Genomic DNA, 18,545 nt, shown 5'->3' with positions numbered 1-18,545 from the left:
TTTAAATATAAATAAATCCTACCTTTTGATAAACCTGAATGACATGTTTCTAAAAGAAATTAAGCCAAAACAATAATTAACAAAAAAAGTTTGTACCAATTAAATTGAAAATTCATTCAAAAGTGAAACATGCAATAACAATGAGATTTCATATTTAAATGCACCTGGAAATAAGAAGTTTCAAATTATTCTGAGATTAGAAGAATGATTTCAGGGCTGAGGAAACTTCCTCTTAAATTTTATTGTTTTCAACTTTGTTTTCCTTCTGAGAGCATTCCAACGTTTCTTCTGAAGTGAGTCATCACTAAATATTATAAATTCAAATGTATACCAGTTTAAAAATATTCTTAAATTGTAGCATTGTATGCACTTACAAAGGGATTGAATTTTTGTCTATTGTCCTATGTATTTCAGACAGGAAAAAAATATCTCAACTTTTGTAGCTGAATAGCCCCAAAATTAACTCATTTCTTCATAACATCAATTTATTCATTTGGTGCCAAGAACTGTGTGATGGGCTGGATCACAGAGACCTCCTTGGGACTGCCACCTGATGTGCTGACACTACCTCTGAGCCAGTTTTCCCTGGCAGCTTGGGACTTCAGAACCCTGCCTTGTTGAGCCAGATGCAATAGTTTGCGCCAACACAGACCCAGGGTCTGAACTACCTCTCCCAAAAGCTGCAGACTTAACTGAAGACTGCTTAGGAAGTGCTCCTGTCTCTAGCACCCAGGTACCCAGTTCCCAATGGGATCCAAACCCCAAATAAATCCGTTTTACTCTCTATAAAGCGTATAGAGGGTAAACTCATAAATTATCTGCCCTCTAGAACACTGACAGAGATATTCACAGTTGTTTGCTCCCCCAGGAATTAATTATTTACTCTGGGTCAATTAATAAGCAAAAAGTGATTTTATTAAGTATAAAAAGTAGGATTTAAGTGGTTCCAAGTAATGACAGACAGAACAAAATAAATTACCAAGCAAAATAAAACAAAAACCACGCAAGTCTAAGCATAATGCAGTAGGAAACTAAATGCAGGTAAATCTCACCCTCAGATGTTCCAATAAGCTTCTTTCACAGACAGACTGTATTTCACTGTATTAGGCTTAGACTTGCATGGTTTTATTTATTTATTTATTTATTTATTTTATTTTGCTTGGTAATTTCTTTTGTTCTGTCTGTCATTACTTGGAACCACTTAAATCCTACTTTTTATACTTAATAAAATCACTTTTTGCTTATTAATTGACCCAGAGTAAGTAATTAATTCCTGGGGGAGCAAACAACTGTGAATATCTCTGTCAGTGTTCTAGAGGGCAGACAATTTATGAGTTTACCCTGTATATGCTTTATACAGAGTAAAATGGATTTATTTGGGGTTTGGATCCCATTGGGAACTGGGTACCTGGGTGCTAGAGACAGGAGCACTTCCTAAGCAGTCTTCAGTTAAGTCTGCAGCTTTTGGGGGACATAGTTCAGATCCTGGGTCTGTGTTGGAGCAAACTAGCATTTCTGGCTCAAAAAGGCAGGGTTCTGAAGTCCCAAGCTGCCAGGGAAAATGGGCTCAGGGGTAGTGTCAGCACATCAGGTGGCAGTCCCAAGGGAGTCTCTTTGACCCACCCTGTCACAAACTGCCTCGATGCATTTATATTTAGCAGCAAAAGTGTGAAATTGCCCACTCCGGAATATAAGTAATTTATTGTCACAAGAGTTTACCCATAGGAAAAATGCAGCAGGATATGAAAAAAGATTAAGATTAAAAGGATGTTTTTCTGCAAAGGTGAGGAAGAAACAAAGTGTTGAATCCTTAGGGATGGGGTGCCTTCCTATGAGTTTGTACAGCACCAAGCAAGATGGAGGCCTGATTCTGAACAGGGCTTCTGAATGCATACTTAATACATAGTCTGTAACAAGAAATTGAGATTTTGTATTTCATTTGTGCAGTTTATTAAATAATCCCCAGATAGTGGAATTATTTACTGTCAAAAGGGGTCTGGCCAAAAGCTATTTTGCTGTGAATTAAAAACAAGAGTTCAAGCTTTTACAAGCTTAATTATGTTCTAAATAATTGAGAATGCTCGCTAATAGATTCCAGGAGCAGGGCTCAAAGCTTACAAATTCATAGTACATGAATATATCCACATTTTGAATGGTAGATGGAAACAGTAAGAAAGGGCATTATAAAACTAGCAATAGTACAGATGCTAGAAAAAGATGCTCCAAAAGGATCTAATGTTTGAATAAGTAAAGCTTTTTTCTAAGCCAACATTTATAGGTAAAAGTTACCGAGATAAAAATAGACATCTTAATGATAAAAAAAAATCTCCACATATCTCCCCTCTAATCTGGCAATTTGTCAAAATAATGTACAGCAGAGCGGGGAGAACTTGGAGCAGGGCAAAAGCTTACCAAATACAAGACTGAGGCGCCTTGGATTTGTCAAAGAAAACTTCTACATTTTAAAGCAAAAATTCCCCATACTGGAATTGCTAGTTAGATATAACATTAGGTTGACTTAGCCCATGTAGTTCTGAAGGAAGGATAGAAGACTGTGAGAAACAGTGTAAACAAGGTAATAAAAAGGAAAGTAAATGAATGGGTCAATGTTAGTGGGGTATACGCCTAGTACAAAACAAGTAGTCAAAGACTAAAAGTGGAATACTCTATAAATCATTTAGCAAGATTAGGCTACTAAAGGCACAACAGAGGTAGGGAGAGAATCAGAAGGCGTGTGGATAGTACCCAAAGCCTCACTCCTGCAAAAAAACGTATACACAAGCTCGAAGATGAACATACAAATGTCATGCAGTGCTCTAACATGCATGAACTATAGGTCATCAGCTCAGATACCAAAAAGAAGAAAATAAAGAATTCTGGAATGTTTAAGATGTATATGAAAAATATGATTTTTAATTTTTAGTTCCTGTGGGAGCTGAAGAAACTTAAGTTACCAATGGCAAATTCAGAATGTTGTAACTTCCTGCTGAAGTAAAAACCCTCAAAACAGGAGCAAGCCTCCGCTTAGGCTAAGCTCCTTGGGTAGGCTATAACTTTTAAGACTAAGTCAGGTCTATGCCTAAACTAAGCGACACACAAATATATCTTTCAAGAGTTGAGCAGGCTTCTGTCTAAACCAAGCTTTTAGGCTAGGCTGACTCTTTCAAAAATTAGGGCAGCTTTATATAGAGTGACCAGGTTTCCGGTTTTCGACTGGCACACCTGGTCAAAACGGGACCCTGATGACTTCGGTCAGCCCCACCGACCAGGCCATTAAAAGTCTGGTCAGCGGTGCTGCAGCGCTACGACAGCGCTATGCAGTTCCTACCTGTCCCAGCTGGGACTACGCTGCGCCCCGGAAGCAGCCAGCAGGTCCAGCTCCTAGGGGAGGAAGCCATGGGACTCCGCGCACTGCCCCCGCCCTGAGCACCAGCTCCGTAGTGGGAGCTTGGGGGGAGGGCGGGACAGTGCCTGCAGGTGAGCCGGGTTGCTGGCTATTTCTGGAGCCTGCCTTGGCCACGTCGCTGCACCACTGACCGGGAGCTGCCCGAGGTAAAGCCACGCACCAACCCCTTGCCCCAGCCCTGAGCCCCCTCCTTCACCGCAAACTACTCATTCCCGGCCCTACCCCAGAGCCTGCACCCCCACCCCAGAACCCTCACCCCCCTGCACTCCAACCCCCTGCCCCAGCCCAGAGCCCCCTCCCACACCCTGAACCCTGCATCCCAGGCCCGACCCCAGAGCCCACACCCCCAGCTGGAGCCCTCACCCCCTCCCACACCTGAACTCCCTGCCAAGCCCGGAGCCCCCTCCTGCACCCTGAACCTCTCATTTCTGGCCCCTTCCCGAAGTCCTCCCACACCCCAACCCCGTCCTCCATCCCAGTGAAAGTGAGTGAGGTGGGGGAGAGCAAGCCATTGAGGGAGGGGGAATGTAGTGGACAGGGCCGGGACCTCGGGCAAGGTGCAGGTCTAAGGTGTTTGGTGGTGTGTGACTAGAAAGTTGACAAGTCTAGCCTTATAGCTCCTTAGCTCGACCTGTCATTAAACTCCAGACAGAAATCAGTTCTAGTGACAGACCACACCATTGCAATGAACAGTCAAGTTAACCCATCTGAGTAAATCTCTGCAGGATAAGAGCCCAAGTATGTTACAGATCAAGGTGAGACATGTTGATTATGTTTCCTAGCAGGAAGTACGATAGGCCAAATTCTGCCAACTTATAACCCACGTAACCCTACAGAAATCAATTTGACTATAATTATAAACTGTAAGAACAATGGCTTTCAAAGATCTAAAGAACTCAAAAAAATTCAAAAACTAATACATCTAGCATTTCAAATTGCAGAAATGGCTCAAACACATTGTTCAATGAATATGAATAGAACTGAACTGCAGCAAAAAAGTATTTGGAGAATGGGAAGTACCTAAGCGAAGAAAAATTCTCACTATACAGTTGTTATTTAAACAAGCCTTACCTTCTTGTTAGTTTTGAAGTTAATTTACTAAAAAGATTAGTGGAGCCCCTGCTCCGAGTCTGTGAAAGTGGTGTTGCTTCATGGGATAGACTGGGTGAGGCAGGTGGTCCATTGTATGTAGCAGTACGTCGCTCTCTTAGTTGACCATGAAAAGTGCTACGACTGGCAGTTCCTCTTGGGAAACGAATGCGATCAGGTGTAGTTGCACTGCTAATGCTATGAGTTGAAGCGACAGGAGTTCTTTGATCAGAAACAGTACTACAGAAGAAAACAAAAACATATTGTACAGTTTCATATTATCTTTTACAGAAACACCAAAGTTTTGTAGGTATGCATTGTTTCCTGCAAATGTGCAACCGTAAATTCTACAATACAGTACGCTTAAAGACATCCTTATATAGGCCATAGTAGAAAAACCAAAAAGTTACTATAGCATATTACAGAATCAAGTAATATTTTACAAAAAAGTTAGGAATAAATAAAGTCTAAACACAAATCTGTGCAGTTAGAAAAATGTAATACTGAGCAAGCCTGTTGGGAATTAGAGGAAACTGTGCATACAGATTTTCACTGACAAGACTGATGAAAGAAGGAAGGACAATCTTCCTTCCAGGTGTGTGTGTGTGCGGGAAATGGATAATGTAAAACCTTGCTTTCTCCTTTCTGTGCTTGTGGAGAACCTTGCTAATTTGTGAACATCTTGTAACAGAACTCTATATACGAGCAATCTACTTGAAAATATTAAAATTCCTAACAGTACAAAAAGATTAGAATATAATCCCCCCCCAAAGCGTTCAAGAAGTAAGTAGTAGTTAGTTACTTACTTAGTAGTAAGAAAAAAGTATTAAATGTTCACTATGGTAGGATATCACAAACACCACAAAACAATAAATGTAAACAAAACTAAAAATTAGGAAAGATCTTGCAGAAAATACAGTCTAGAACAAATCAGACTAAAATTCCATAGCACAAAGTTAAAAAGCAGGTAAAACTTAGTGTCACAATTATTTCAGCTTTTCTTACATAAGCTTGAAGTTATCTGTGTCATTGTTTATTGGAGGTAACATCATCTTCGTGTGCACAGAGACTGACACGGACATCGACTTCTGATGTCGCAGCCGAATGCTGGAGGAGGAAGTGGTACAAACTGAAGCAGGGCTAGCTGCATAAGCGAACATTTCTGTCAGGCTGCGAGGGGGTTTGGGTTCAGGCAGAGGCAGAAAGAACAGCATGGTGGACCAATGACAAAGTGCAAACTATTGTGTATAGTGAGAAGAAAACACTTCTCACAAACATCTGTCTTGTGTCAAAGAGAATATAAGCATTACCATCACTTGCATAGGAGCTAGAGCAATTAACTATTCTACACTGACTAAAACATTTTTTTTAAAGTGTCCTTTTCTGCAATGTGATAATTCAAATGCATTGACAGCATTAGCTTGTGGACACACCTGTCTTGACTAGTTAGATGTATAGAAGCTTGGGCCTTGAAAATCTTAGTGATCTGCACTGAAGTATTTTTTGAAAGAAAGGTGCAGGTTGTATCTGTTATTTTTCCTATGAAAAATGCTTTTTTAAAAACATTCTTAACACCCAGGTCTAATGATTGGGGCTGATCTTCTGGGTGAACAGTAATTTCAGTCAAGTACTCTGCTGCTGCTCGAAAGCGTCCAGGTTTTTTTAAAATTTGCTCTTCCAGTGGGACACTCATTTTAATAAACCTCAATCACTGTAATGGTCTGAGGACTTAATGGACGTGACCAGACTTGAAGACTTAGGATATCTATACTGAGTAGCAAAACAAACAAACAAACAAACAAACAACAAACAATAGTTTATCCTACTGGTGAGTATCCTGCTACAAGGACTAGGGGTGTTGGAGTGCTGGAATGGAAGTTCAATTATCTCTGTGAAGAGCAAGGGACAAGATTGTTCGAGAGTACTTTGTACTTGGGATTATTGAGCAGTACATTTGATTAACATTCATGCTTTGAAGAAGGTCTATTGAATCTTCTTCAGCAAAAAATGACGAATGGCTGTCATGTGGTGCCTCATAGCCATGGTCTACACTAGGCGTTGAGGTCGAATTTAGCAGCGTTAAATCGATTTAACCCTGCACCCGTCCACGACACAGCCCTTTTTTTCGACTTAAAGGGCTCTTAAAATCGATTTCCGTACTCCACTCCCGACAAGGGGATTAGCGCTGAAATCGGTTTTGCTTGGTCGAATTTGGGGTACTGTGGACGCAATTAGACGGTATTGGCTTCTGGGAGCTATCTCAGAGTGCTCCATTGTGACCGCTCTGGACAGCACTCTCAACTCAGATGCACTGACCAGGTAGACAGGAAAAGGCCCACGAACTTTTGAATTTCAATTTCCTGTTTGGCCAGTGTGGCAAGCTGCAGGTGACCATGCAGAGCTCATCAGTCGAGGTGACCATGATGGAGTCCCAGAATCGCAAAAGAGCTCCAGCATGGACCAAACAGGAGGTACGGGATCTGATCGCTGTATGGGGAGAGGAATCCGTGCTATCAGAACTACGTTCCAGTTTTCGAAATGCCATAACATTTGTGAAAATCTCCCAGGGCATGAAGGACAGAGGCCATAACAGGGACCTGAAGCAGTGCTGCGTGAAACTTAAGGAGCTGAGGCAAGCCTACCAGAAAACCAAAGAGGCCAACGGCTGCTCTGGGTCAGAGCCCCAAATATGCCGTTTCTATGATGAGCTGCCTGCCATTTTAGGGGGTTCAGCCACCACTACCCCAGCCATGTTGTTTGACTCCTTCAATGGAGATGGAGGCAACACGGAAGCAGGTTTTGGGGACGAGGAAGACGATGATGATGAGAAAAGGAGTACTTGTGGCACCTTAGAGACTAACAAATTTATTTCAGCATAAGCTTTCGTGAGCTACAGCTCACTTCATTGGATGCATTCAGTGGAAAATAAGATGAATGAGGTTGATGATGATGATGAGGTTGTAGATAGCTCACAGCAAACAAGGGAGAAACCAGTTTTCCCGACAACCAGGAACTGTTTCTCACCCTGGACCTGGAGCCAGTCCCCCCCAAACCCACCCAAGGCTGCCTCCCGGACCCACCAGGTGGAGAAGAGACCTCTGGTGAGTGTACCTTTTAAAATACTATACAAGGTTTAAAAGCCAGCATGTTTAATGATTAATTTGTCCTGGCATTCGTAGCTCTCCTGGATATACTCCCAAAGCCTTTGCAAAAGGTTTCTGGGGAGGGCAGCCTTATTCCATCCACCATGGTAGGACACTTTACCACTCCAGGCCAGTAGCATGTACTCGGGAATCATTGTAGAACAAAGCATTGCAGTGTATGTTTGCTGGCGTTCAAACAACATCCGTTCTTTATCTCTGTGTTATCCTCAAGAGAGTGATATCCTTCATGGTCACCTGGTTGAAATAGGGTGCTTTTCTGAAGGGGACATTCAGAGGTGCCCGTTCCTGCTGGGCTGTTTTGCCTATGGCTGAACAGAAATGTTCCCTACTGTAGCCACTTGGTGGGGGGAGGCAAAATGCGACCTTGTAACAAAAGCACGTGCTATGTATGTAATGTTAACTGCAAGGTTTACTGTGAAAGAGTGTACCCATTGTTCTATAAAATGTGTCTTTTTAAATACCAGTCCCTTTTTTTTTTTCCTCAACCAGCTCCATGTGTTTCAAGGATCACAGGATCTTCTCCTTCCCAGAAGCTAGCGAAGATTAGAAGGTGAAAAAAACGCACTTGCGATGAAATGTTCTCTGAGCTCATGCTGTCCTCCCACACTGACAGAGCACAGACAAATGCATGGAGGCAGACAATGTCAGAGAGCAGGAAAGCACAAAATGACCGGGAGGAGAGGTGGTGGGCTGAAGAGAGGGCTGAAGCTGAAAGGTGGCGGCAGCGTGATGAGAGGAGGCAGGATTCAATGCTGAGGCTGCTGGAGGATCAAACTAATATGCTCCAGCGTACGGTTGAGCTGCAGGAAAGGCAGCAGGAGCACAGACCGTCGCTACGAACTGTGTAACGCCCTCCTCCCCAAGTTCCAGAACCTCCTCACCCAGATGCCCAAGAACGCGGTGGGGGTCCTCCGGCCACCCAGCCACTCCACCCCAGAGGATTGGCCAAGTAACAGAACGCTGGCATTCAATAAGTTTTAAACTTTTGAAGTGCTGTGAGGCCTTGTCCTTCCCTCCTCCACCACCCCTCCTGGGCTACCTTGGTAATTATCCCCCTATTTGTGTGATGAATTAATAAAGAATGCATGAATGTGAAACAATAATGACTTTATTGCCTCTGCAAGCGGTGATCGAAGGGAGGTAGGGAGGGTGGTTAGCTTACAGGGAAGTAGAGTGAACCAAGAGGCAGGGGGTTTCATCAAGGAGAAACCAACAGAACTTTCACACCGTAGCCTGGCCAGTCATGAAACTGGTTTTCAAAGCTTCTCTGATGCGCACCGCACCCTCCTGTGCTCTTCTAACCGCCCTAGTGTCTGGCTGTGCGTAACCAGCAGCCAGACGATTTGCCTCAACCTCCCACCCCGCCATAAACGTCTCCCCCTTACTCTCACAGATATTATGGAGCGCACAGCAAGCAGTAATAACAGCGGGAACATTGGTTTCGCTGAGGTCTAACAGAGTGAGTAAAACTGCGCCAGCGCGCTTTTAAACATCCAATGCACATTCTGCACTTGCTCAGTCCTGTAGTTGAACAGCTCCGGACTACTCTCCAGGCTGCCTATGTATGGCTTCATGATCCATGCATTAAGGGGTAGCTAGGTCCCCACGGGCATTTCAACATCCCCAACGGTTTATTTTCTGGTCTGGGAAGAAAGTCCCTTCTGCAGCTTTTGAAACAGACCAGAGTTCCTGAAGATGCGAGCGTCATGTACCTTTCCCGGCCATCCCACGTTGATGTTGGTGAAACGTCCCTTGTGATCCATTAGTGCTTGCAGCACTATTGAAAAGTACCCCTTGTGGTTTATGTACTCGCTGGCTTGGTGCTCCAGTGCCAAGATAGAGATATGGGTTCCATCTATGGCCCCACCACAGTTAGGGAATCCCATTGCAGCAAAGCCATCCACTATGACCTGCACATTTCCCAGGGTCACTACCCTTGATATCAGCAGATCTTTGATCGTGTTGGCTACTTGCATCACAGCAGCCCCCACAGTAGATTTGCCCACTCCAAATTGATTCCGAACTGACCGGTAGGAGTCTGGCATTGCAAGCTTCCACAGGGCTATTGCCACTCACTTCTCAACTGTGAGGGCTGCTCTCATCTTGGTATTCTTGCGCCTCAGGGCAGGGGAAAGCAAGTCACAAAGTTCCATGGAAATGCCCTTATGCATGCGAAAGTTTCGCAGCCACTAGGAATCGTCCCAGACCTGCAACACTAAGCCGTCCCACCAGTCTGTGCTTGTTTCCCGGGCCCAGAATTGGCATTCCACCGCATGAGCCTGCCCCATTAGCACCATGATGCCCACATTGCCAGGGCACGTGCTTTGTCCGTGTCCTCGTCACTCTCGTCACCCCGCTGATGTTGCCTACTCGCCCGGTTTCACTTTGCCAGGTTCTGGTGCTGCATATACTGCTGGATAATGCGTGTGGTGTTTAATGTGCTCCTAATTGCAAAAGTGATCTGAGCGGGCTCCATGCTTGCCGTGGTATGGTGTCTGCACAGCAAAAAGGCGTGGAACGATTGTCTGCTGTTGCCCTGACGGAGGGAGGGGCGACTGACGACATGGCTTACAGGGAATTAAAATCAACAAAGGGGGTGGCTTTGCGAGAAACTGAATGGCCACCCCAAGGATAGAACTCAAAACTGGGTTTAGCAGGTTGTTGATTTCACAGAGGGAGGAAGAGAGGAGAAAATGAATACAAAACAAATCTGGTCTATTTCTTGTTTTGAGCCACTTCATCTATCTTTATACATCTTGCTGGCAGCAGACTGTGCAGTACGACCGCTAGCCATCACCACCTCCTGGGTGCTCGGCAGAAGACAGTGCAGTATAACTGCTGGCCATCATCTTCTGCTAGCTGCAGATTAAAAGACAGTGCACTGCCGGTAGGACTCAATCTCCATGTGATGAAACAAGGGAAATGACCTGGCTGAGTCACTCGCCTGTTTGCCCAGGCGCCCAGTTAAAAGAGCACCCAGGAGTACGTTGACAACGGCTACCAGTCATACTGCACTGTCTGCTGCCAAAAGGCAATAAACTGCTGCTCTGTAGCAATGCAGTACCACGTCCGCCAGCACCCAGGAGACATATGGTGACGGTTAGCTGAGCAGGCTCCATGCTTGCCGTAGTATGGCATCTGCACAGGTAACTCAAGGAAAAAGGCGCAAAACAATTGTCTGCCCTTGCTTTTACGGAGGGAGGGAGAGAATGGGGGCCTGACGATATGTACCCAGAACCACCCGTGACAATGTTTTAGCTCCATCAGGCACTCGGATTTCTACCCAGAATTCAAATGGGCGGTGGAGACTGCAGGAACTGTGGGATAGCTACCCCACAGTGCAGAGCTCCGGAAGTCGACGGATGCCTCGGTACTGTGGACACTGTCCGCCGACTACATGCACTTAGAACATTTGTGTGGGGACATACACACTCGACTGTATAAAAATGCTTTATACAAAACCGACTTCTATAAATTCAACCTAATTTCGTAGTGTAGACATACCCATAGTTTAAACTAGATGGTAAAATATAAGCATCGTTCAGGCTCAGGGAAATAACTTAGTATCTGGCAACAGGAGTTCCAAACCTGTTGTTCCATGTGATCAAAAGAAAAAGTTACATACGTTCATATTTAAGAAACTCCCTTGTGGCTACAGATATTGGGGGCACAAGCTCTGGAGTTTGTGTCATTCAGTTAAGTCAGAACTCCAGGAGATCTGCAAGGATGCTGGTTCAGGTAGACCAGTAGTTCTCAAACTTTTGTACTGGTGACCCCTTTCACATAGCAAGCCTCTGAGTGCAACCTCCCTTATAAATTAAAAATACCATTTTAAATGCTGGAGGCAAAGCAGGGTTTAGGGTGAAAGATGACAGCTTCTGACCCCCCATGTAATAACCTCACGACCCCCTGAAGGGTCCTGACCCCTCAGTTTGAGTGTCCCTGAGTTAGACTATCAGCTGCCTACTATAGATTTAGAGATTATTTAGCAAACTTTGAAAAAGTTTCAGAGTCAACATGCCAATCATTTTTAGAGCTTTTTCTTACATAAATTGGGTAATTTTTTTAAAAAAGCCTTTCACTGAATGGATCTCGTATGTTATTTTATCATTCCTGGTTTTTGTTTTTCCCAGATGAATACATCAGCATACCTGTCTATAATCACTTCTTTTTTATTAATGGTTTTATTTTAATAAGCCCAACCCATTTTGCCTTTCATTAAAATTTCCAACACCGGGGAGTTAGGAAATTGTAGGAGGATGAACACAGAGCTGCATGAGAGGTCTTAATCTCAATAGTAAGCATCTCAAGTAGATAAACACTTTTTAAGGGATAAATAACCCTGAAACAGCTGATCACTAGAGGCTCAAAACTTAATTTGTATAATTTATTATAAAGATACACTGACTGTTTCCCCTTTTGGGGATTATTTGTTCTAAATTTTAATCATCTTTAAGGGCATTATGAGATTTATAGAAACTGGGTCCCCTACCTCCAAACAGATGCTTAACGTTTGAGCTCTCCTTCAGAATCTTCTGTATTCCACCTTTGCCAGAAGTCATTTTCCTGGTGCTGTCATATCCTGCTGCTAGAACTGCTTTTTTGGTCTGTAAGTTTGCTGCACATCGGTGATGGCAATGATTAAGTACTTTGCTCCTAACATGGTTTTGCAACTGTTTCTTTTGTGATATACTACTACTTTGTTACAATAAAAATCTTTATAAAAAAGGCGAGGTGTTGCAAACAATGTACTCACATGAACCCCATAAGCCACCTCCAACAGTTTTCCCACAGTTGTGACAAACTATGTTGCAAGATGGGATGTTCAGAGTGGGAAAAAGAGTAGCTCTTTGGAAAGCATTATATTTGGTCCCTACACTAAATGATTATTTTTTCTTAAACTATGCTGCCTGTGTCAAAACTCAATGTGTAAAAAAACTAGTATGCAGCATATGGAGGGATAACATGTTTTGTAAAGAAAGGCATGAAACACGTTTAAGATTTTATACATGTTCTCTCTTGACATTAGAAGAGCTCCTCAGGTCTTCAGCAGGTCCCTATTCTCAACATCCTCAATTATAGTAAACCTAAAATCTTAGCTGAAATGTTCTTTAAAGCAGTTCTCCCTTACAATAATTCCTGTCACAGAGAAGTGCAATTTGAAAGCCACAAAACCCATTTCTAAAGAAACCCTGAATTCAAACCAAGTTTCTACTTCAGAATCCCATCTAAGAAAAACATCACAGCTCTTTCTAGAGTTATTTCTTTCACAGAGTTCAGAGATGAGTATTGGAGAGATTAAAAGAACTGAAAAAACAGCATTTATTCTAGATCCAATCAATACTGCATTTACTGCAATCTGTGTTAAAAGATGCTAAATCAGTCAAGCTTATGTCCAACTACAGCTACCACGTATATTGAGATTTGATTCTATAACCCTCTACAGCAATTCTCAGACTGTGCCAATCTAAGATGTACTGTTACATGCACAAATAGTGAAATCCACTGAATCATAACCAGGAATTTCCAGTTATAAAGACAAACTTAACAATGTTGTGTTTTATTCTGTCAAACTTTAGTATTTTTAATTAACACTTATTGATCTTGCTAGTTACCTGGTACCTGTATTTATGGAACCCAATAATGAAGTTGTTATATCAAAGGATAGACTCCATAACAGCAAGTCCAACATGTTTTAACCAAAACTAAAAAGTGGTAAAAGCTAATGTGAAATTTCTGACATCAACAGTATAAATGCCTAAATGAGGACACAAAGTACGTCCTAACAAACTTGAAGTTTGGAATAGTTTTTCTACTTGAATTACACTCTGATCAAGAATAGAAACTTCCCTCTCTGCTGACAGCTGCAGAAGGCAGGACTGTTAAGCATTTTTGAAAGTGAAGATAAGTTACAGAATATAAAGTATGTGTCTATGAAGGTCCATGGGGCCAACACACAGGTTTATTTATTGCTATGTACCACACAGCACTGACTTTGGACAAAATGAAGTCTACTGAAGCATGGTTTTAATACTGAGAAAGTCAAGGCCAGAAAAGACAAAGGAGCAATTTCTCAGCAATACAGAATGAAGCTGCTTCTAGCAGAAGACCAAGAAGATAACACTGGAATCTCTTAAGCCTGAAAGTTTATTTCAAGTTAAGACCTCATAGACAAGAAGATGCTGCAAAACAGAGTGTTAATTTAAAGATGTATTATAAAGGAAACTGAGCAGACTACCCAACTAAGCAAGTAATGAGCTCTAACAAACAATGTTACGAAGGGACACATTTTCACATGCATTGAATATTTTCTAATGATTATTGTTTACCTCAGAGCTATTAAAATGCTGAAATTACTGAAATATCAGGAAAGCAGTTTTAAGGTCAAGATTAATAAATGCAGAAATAACCAAGCAGTTTGCGTGCGAGGTGACTGAAAAGATGTGTTTGGATTGACACCAGGTGGCGTATCTCTAAAGTGGTATAACAACTGTTCACAACTGTACATTTTGTACATCATTTTGGTTGCATGGAGCATCATGTTTAAAAAGAATTTGTCCAGAAAAACACATTAACATATCTTAAATTAAAAAGGTTTTCCTTCCCCTTCCTTCCAAGCAAAGACTTAATAATATTAACAAGGACTAGTCAATGGAGGAAGAGAGAGACAGACACTACTATTTAATAGGGCTATAATTTGCATACTAGTCAATTACAGACCCAGCTGGCCAGGTTGGCAGGGGGAAAAGAGAGGTGTGCAGAGTCAATTTAGACTTAGGTTTTAACTCTCCATAATTCCTGCCAGGCTTGCTAAAGACCAGTGGGAGGAGACAAAAGGTCAGAGTCATGTCCCTTATCCCAGACACCAGTGGAGATGATGCCGAACCTTCATTCAGCATGTCCAACCCAGTCCCTCTTCTTTTACATGCTGCTGGAGAAGAAAGCAGGAGGCAAAACCATACCCTTTTGTGAAATGAAGGCAATCCCACACAGTGACTGCAGCAAGTGCCTGTTCCCTTCCTCTGCCAGAAAGATCCCAAAATAGGGATCAATGGAAAGAAACTGATGAGAAGGGAGCTATTTGTTTTTTTCCCTATCCAGCAAAAAAATTATCACCATTGATTTGACTGGTAACCTCAAATCTCCTGCATAATGCAACTCCCCTCAAACTTAACAGTCACCTAATTTAGGGAAAAGTAGTACTTGTGGCACCTTAGAGACTAACAAATTTCCAAAAGTACTCCTTTTCTTTTTACGGATACAGACTAACATGACTGCTACTCTGAAACCTAGTTTAGGGAGACGGCCCGTATTTGCGTATGAAATTCTATACCCTCACTCAGGCCTGGGGTCTACATGCCAGAGTTAGGTTAATATAAGGCAGCTTACGTTGACCTAATTATGTCAGTGTCTATGCTACAGCCTTGCTCCCACCGATGTAAGTGCCTTACTATACTAACATACCACCACCTTCACGAGAGATGTAGGTCTGCGTAGTTAGGGTGACACAGCATCCATGCAGACACTGTGTTACTTACATTGGCTATTGGCTGTCATTCTTGTCCATTTCACAGATCCATGCTGGAGCTGTAAAATTGACAAGAAAGGCTGGTAGATTCCTTGCTTTTGGCTAGGAGCCATGCTGCCCCCCAGCTCTAGGCAACTGGGAGCCTGGCGGTGCCCAGAGGGGCAGCTGAGCTCTCAGTGAGGAGCTGCATGCCGAGCTGAGAGCCCAGGCTCTCAGCCCCCACATTGCTGCTCTTAAGTCAGTGTAACGAAGCGCTCCTGGTGAGGATGCATGCCATCGATAGAAGGGTAGCGTGGGCATGAAAAACTGCAGTAATTACTGTGGATACTAACAAAGGTCAATTTAAGTTTGTAGCGTAGACATGTCCTCGGAGAGGAGCTTTGCTTCTTTACAGTCCCATTTGTTCAACAACTTGCCACAGATTATAGCCACCTGGAGGGCAGAATCATACAACTGTAACTAACCCGTGCAGGCTTCAAATTCAACTGGCTGTAGTTAAAATTCACCCCAATTCCTGACAGAAAAACAAATTAACTCCCCCGCTTGGCAGTTTCTAGAATCAGTAAATCTCCAGGCAGCAGAGTAATGGGGGACTGGGCTGGGTTCTTGACTTGCACTCCAGCCAATAAAGAAATCCCATGTGCTCCAAATATCCTACTTGACAAGCTGCCTCTGTGGGTGAAAGGGATGCTCACAATGATATGTTCCTCTTCCTTTGCCCCCTTCTACCTCTGACAGGGTAGGATTATGTTAAATTTTAATGTTTCATGACATGACGGAGGCAAATTGAGCCTGCAAATTCTACAGTATAAGTAAACAGGCCCCACACTGTTATCTGGTCTGAAAGCAGTTTTTCTAGAGTAAATCAGCGATTTTCTAAAATATGACACTCCATTGGCAAGGTAATGAGCACAGCATAGAGTGGAATATGTACAGACAGACCGACACTACCATTTTCAGGCAGGTTTTTATTTGGCCTCTAATACAAATAGATGCCTTTCTTTAATTTTCTAAAACCAAAAATCTTTTACTGAAACAGAGCATTCCTTGTTCAAATATCCAGAAGAATGACCGAATGATTCAAGTTTTAACCTGTGTACATAGGCTATCCAACCATAGAACATATCATGGTCCATAAGTTAATATCTACAAATTTTGGGAACCTTAGAAGAATACTTCATGTCTACATACTGCAAAAACTTAAAGTACTTCAAGTATCCACGAGCTGTGGATTCGTACTTACCTTTAAGAGAAAAATGTAACACTTAGTGGTATTGCTTCATTTTGAATCATATACTACAACTTTTTCGAAGCATGAGAAAACAAGTACAGCAGATTTTTCTTTGAGAAATTTCATACCTGTTCTCCTTGCCATTTTGGATTACTGAATGTCTATCTGCAGTGGTTCTCTCGCTACAAACGTATGTATTGCGGCGTGTCATTGCCCCAGATGCAGTATTATTCTACAATTAAAGATACATATGTTAATCCACCCAAAAAGTTTGTGCAATACTCACTTGTGCAAAAATCAATATCAACAATATGTGGTTGAAGAGCTTATTTTCCTTAAATTTGCACTATAATTTGTTCTACAGTTTATAGTAAAAGCATTACACATTGATTTGTTTCCAAATTAGGTAAGATAAACAGAAATACCCTTTAGTTATGGTGACTCTGCTGGTCTTTATAAGAAAGTGCTAAGATGAATGAACAGTTTGAAACACAATTTCATTTTATTTTGACTATTCAACAAGAGTTAATAGAGTAAGCTTAACCTTAAATCACAAATGCCCTCAACTACTGATGTAAATAAAAATGAGAATTTTATGGAAGTTAATCTAGATCTGTAGTTCTTTTACCAGATATTCTTGAAAGATATTTTATGACTTTTAGAATGTGGAAATTTTTTTCTTTTCTTAAAACACTTTCCTGAAACTGAATCAAACCCCAAACAAGTTAACTGACAGGAAAAGCAAAGATCTATCAGAAACAAACAGATGCGGCTAAGTACAGTAGGGAAGTAAATAAATAAAGGCTCTTAAAAATACTAATGCCATAAAGGAGTCTAAAGTTTTGAAACCAATAATGAACAATTAATAAAAGCAGATTCCAAAAAATCTCAGTTAAGACATTTTTCAAATATAAATATACACAAAAACATTAGCCAGAAGACAAGAGAACCACGGGACCACTTAAAATGAAAATGGAGACCTCAGAGGGGGATAAAGAAATAGAATTACTTTGCCTCTGTCTTTGCAGAGGAAGAGGGTGGAGATATGCCCAACTTGGCGGTCAATTTTCCAGGAATAACTGAGGAGCTAGGTAGTGCACAGATAACAGAATTTTTATTTATATATATATATATATATATATATATATATATATATATATAATATATATAATATATATATATATATCTGCACTTAATGTAGAACAAGCATGAGATCCAGAGAAACATGCACCCATGGGTTTTAGAGGAAGCAAGCAAGCAAACTGGTGAATTTCTGACTCCCCCCTTCTCATTCCAGTTCACTGGATTTCGGATAAATTCCATAGGATTGGAAAATGGAAAATAAATCCATTACTGTGCTTTGTTTTTAAAAATGATTGAGGGACAAAGCATGACACAAGAGAGGTTACAGAGTTTAAACATCCATTGCTGGGAAAAATCTTGGAAACCAGTTTAAGGGATGTTATCAGTGAACACTGATAGTGGATAAGCCAGTGTCAATTACAGATTGCCAGTAAGAATTTAGGAAGAGGACATAGTGCTTAACTAATCTGCTCTAGTTCTTTAAAGAATTACTGCTGTGATAGACAAGGGAAACTCAGTGCATTTTAAAAAAGAATTTGAAATATGGTTCCGCATAAAAACGAATGACTACAGCAGTGTCTCATGGAATAAAAGGTAAAAAGATACTGAGGAAAAATGGGCCTAAGAAAAAAAAAGGCAAAGCGTAGCCACTGACAAACTTTTCAAGTGGAAAAAGGTTCCAAGAGGGGGTCAGTAAAAAAAAACCTGTTATTCAATATATATGAGAGACAGCTCCCTGCAGTCCTCTCTTAGGCAAAGTTCCGATACATATCGGTTTATAATCAGGTTCCAAATTCCCCACAATTCCACAGCTGCAGATTATATGAAAAATCCATCTCTTTCTTCAGAACTATACAGTTGAATCCAAGGTCTCATTTAAAAGAAATTTCTAGCACTTGCTGCAGACTTTAAAAACTTGAACTGGTTATAAGCTGATGCAGAGTCATGTGCTCGAGCCTGCCAACAGCTGAAATAACAGCTCTAAATATGAACAGTCACCATTCATTTGAATGGGGTGTTAATGTTCATTATTATTAGGCTTAA

The 18,545-nt window shown here is 41.7% G+C and overlaps 1 protein-coding gene across 12 annotated transcripts in view; it reads right to left on the bottom strand.

Annotated features, from left to right (window-relative positions):
• Window positions 1–18,545, bottom strand: part of MARK3 (microtubule affinity regulating kinase 3) — a 113,652-nt gene that overhangs the window by 10,784 nt on the left and 84,323 nt on the right. For 4 of the 12 annotated variants that reach the window (XM_043516761.1, XM_043516764.1, XM_043516767.1 and 1 more), the window contains 4 exons: window positions 16,547–16,650; window positions 5,501–5,665; window positions 4,478–4,735; window positions 23–49 (listed from right to left, as the gene is read on the bottom strand). In XM_043516761.1, coding sequence (XP_043372696.1) covers window positions 23–49; window positions 4,478–4,735; window positions 5,501–5,665; window positions 16,547–16,650 — 554 coding nt within the window. The remainder of the gene's footprint in view (window positions 1–22; window positions 50–4,477; window positions 4,736–5,500; window positions 5,666–16,546; window positions 16,651–18,545) is intronic. The other 8 variants (XM_038408000.2, XM_038408003.2, XM_038408006.2 and 5 more) reach the window with 3 other exon arrangements.

The sequence above is a fragment of the Dermochelys coriacea genome, chromosome 6 (genome assembly GCF_009764565.3).
Source record: "Dermochelys coriacea isolate rDerCor1 chromosome 6, rDerCor1.pri.v4, whole genome shotgun sequence".
NCBI lineage: Eukaryota > Metazoa > Chordata > Testudines > Dermochelyidae > Dermochelys > Dermochelys coriacea.
Note: the sequence above shows the minus strand (reverse complement) of the source record. Positions and strands in the feature narration are given on the sequence as shown.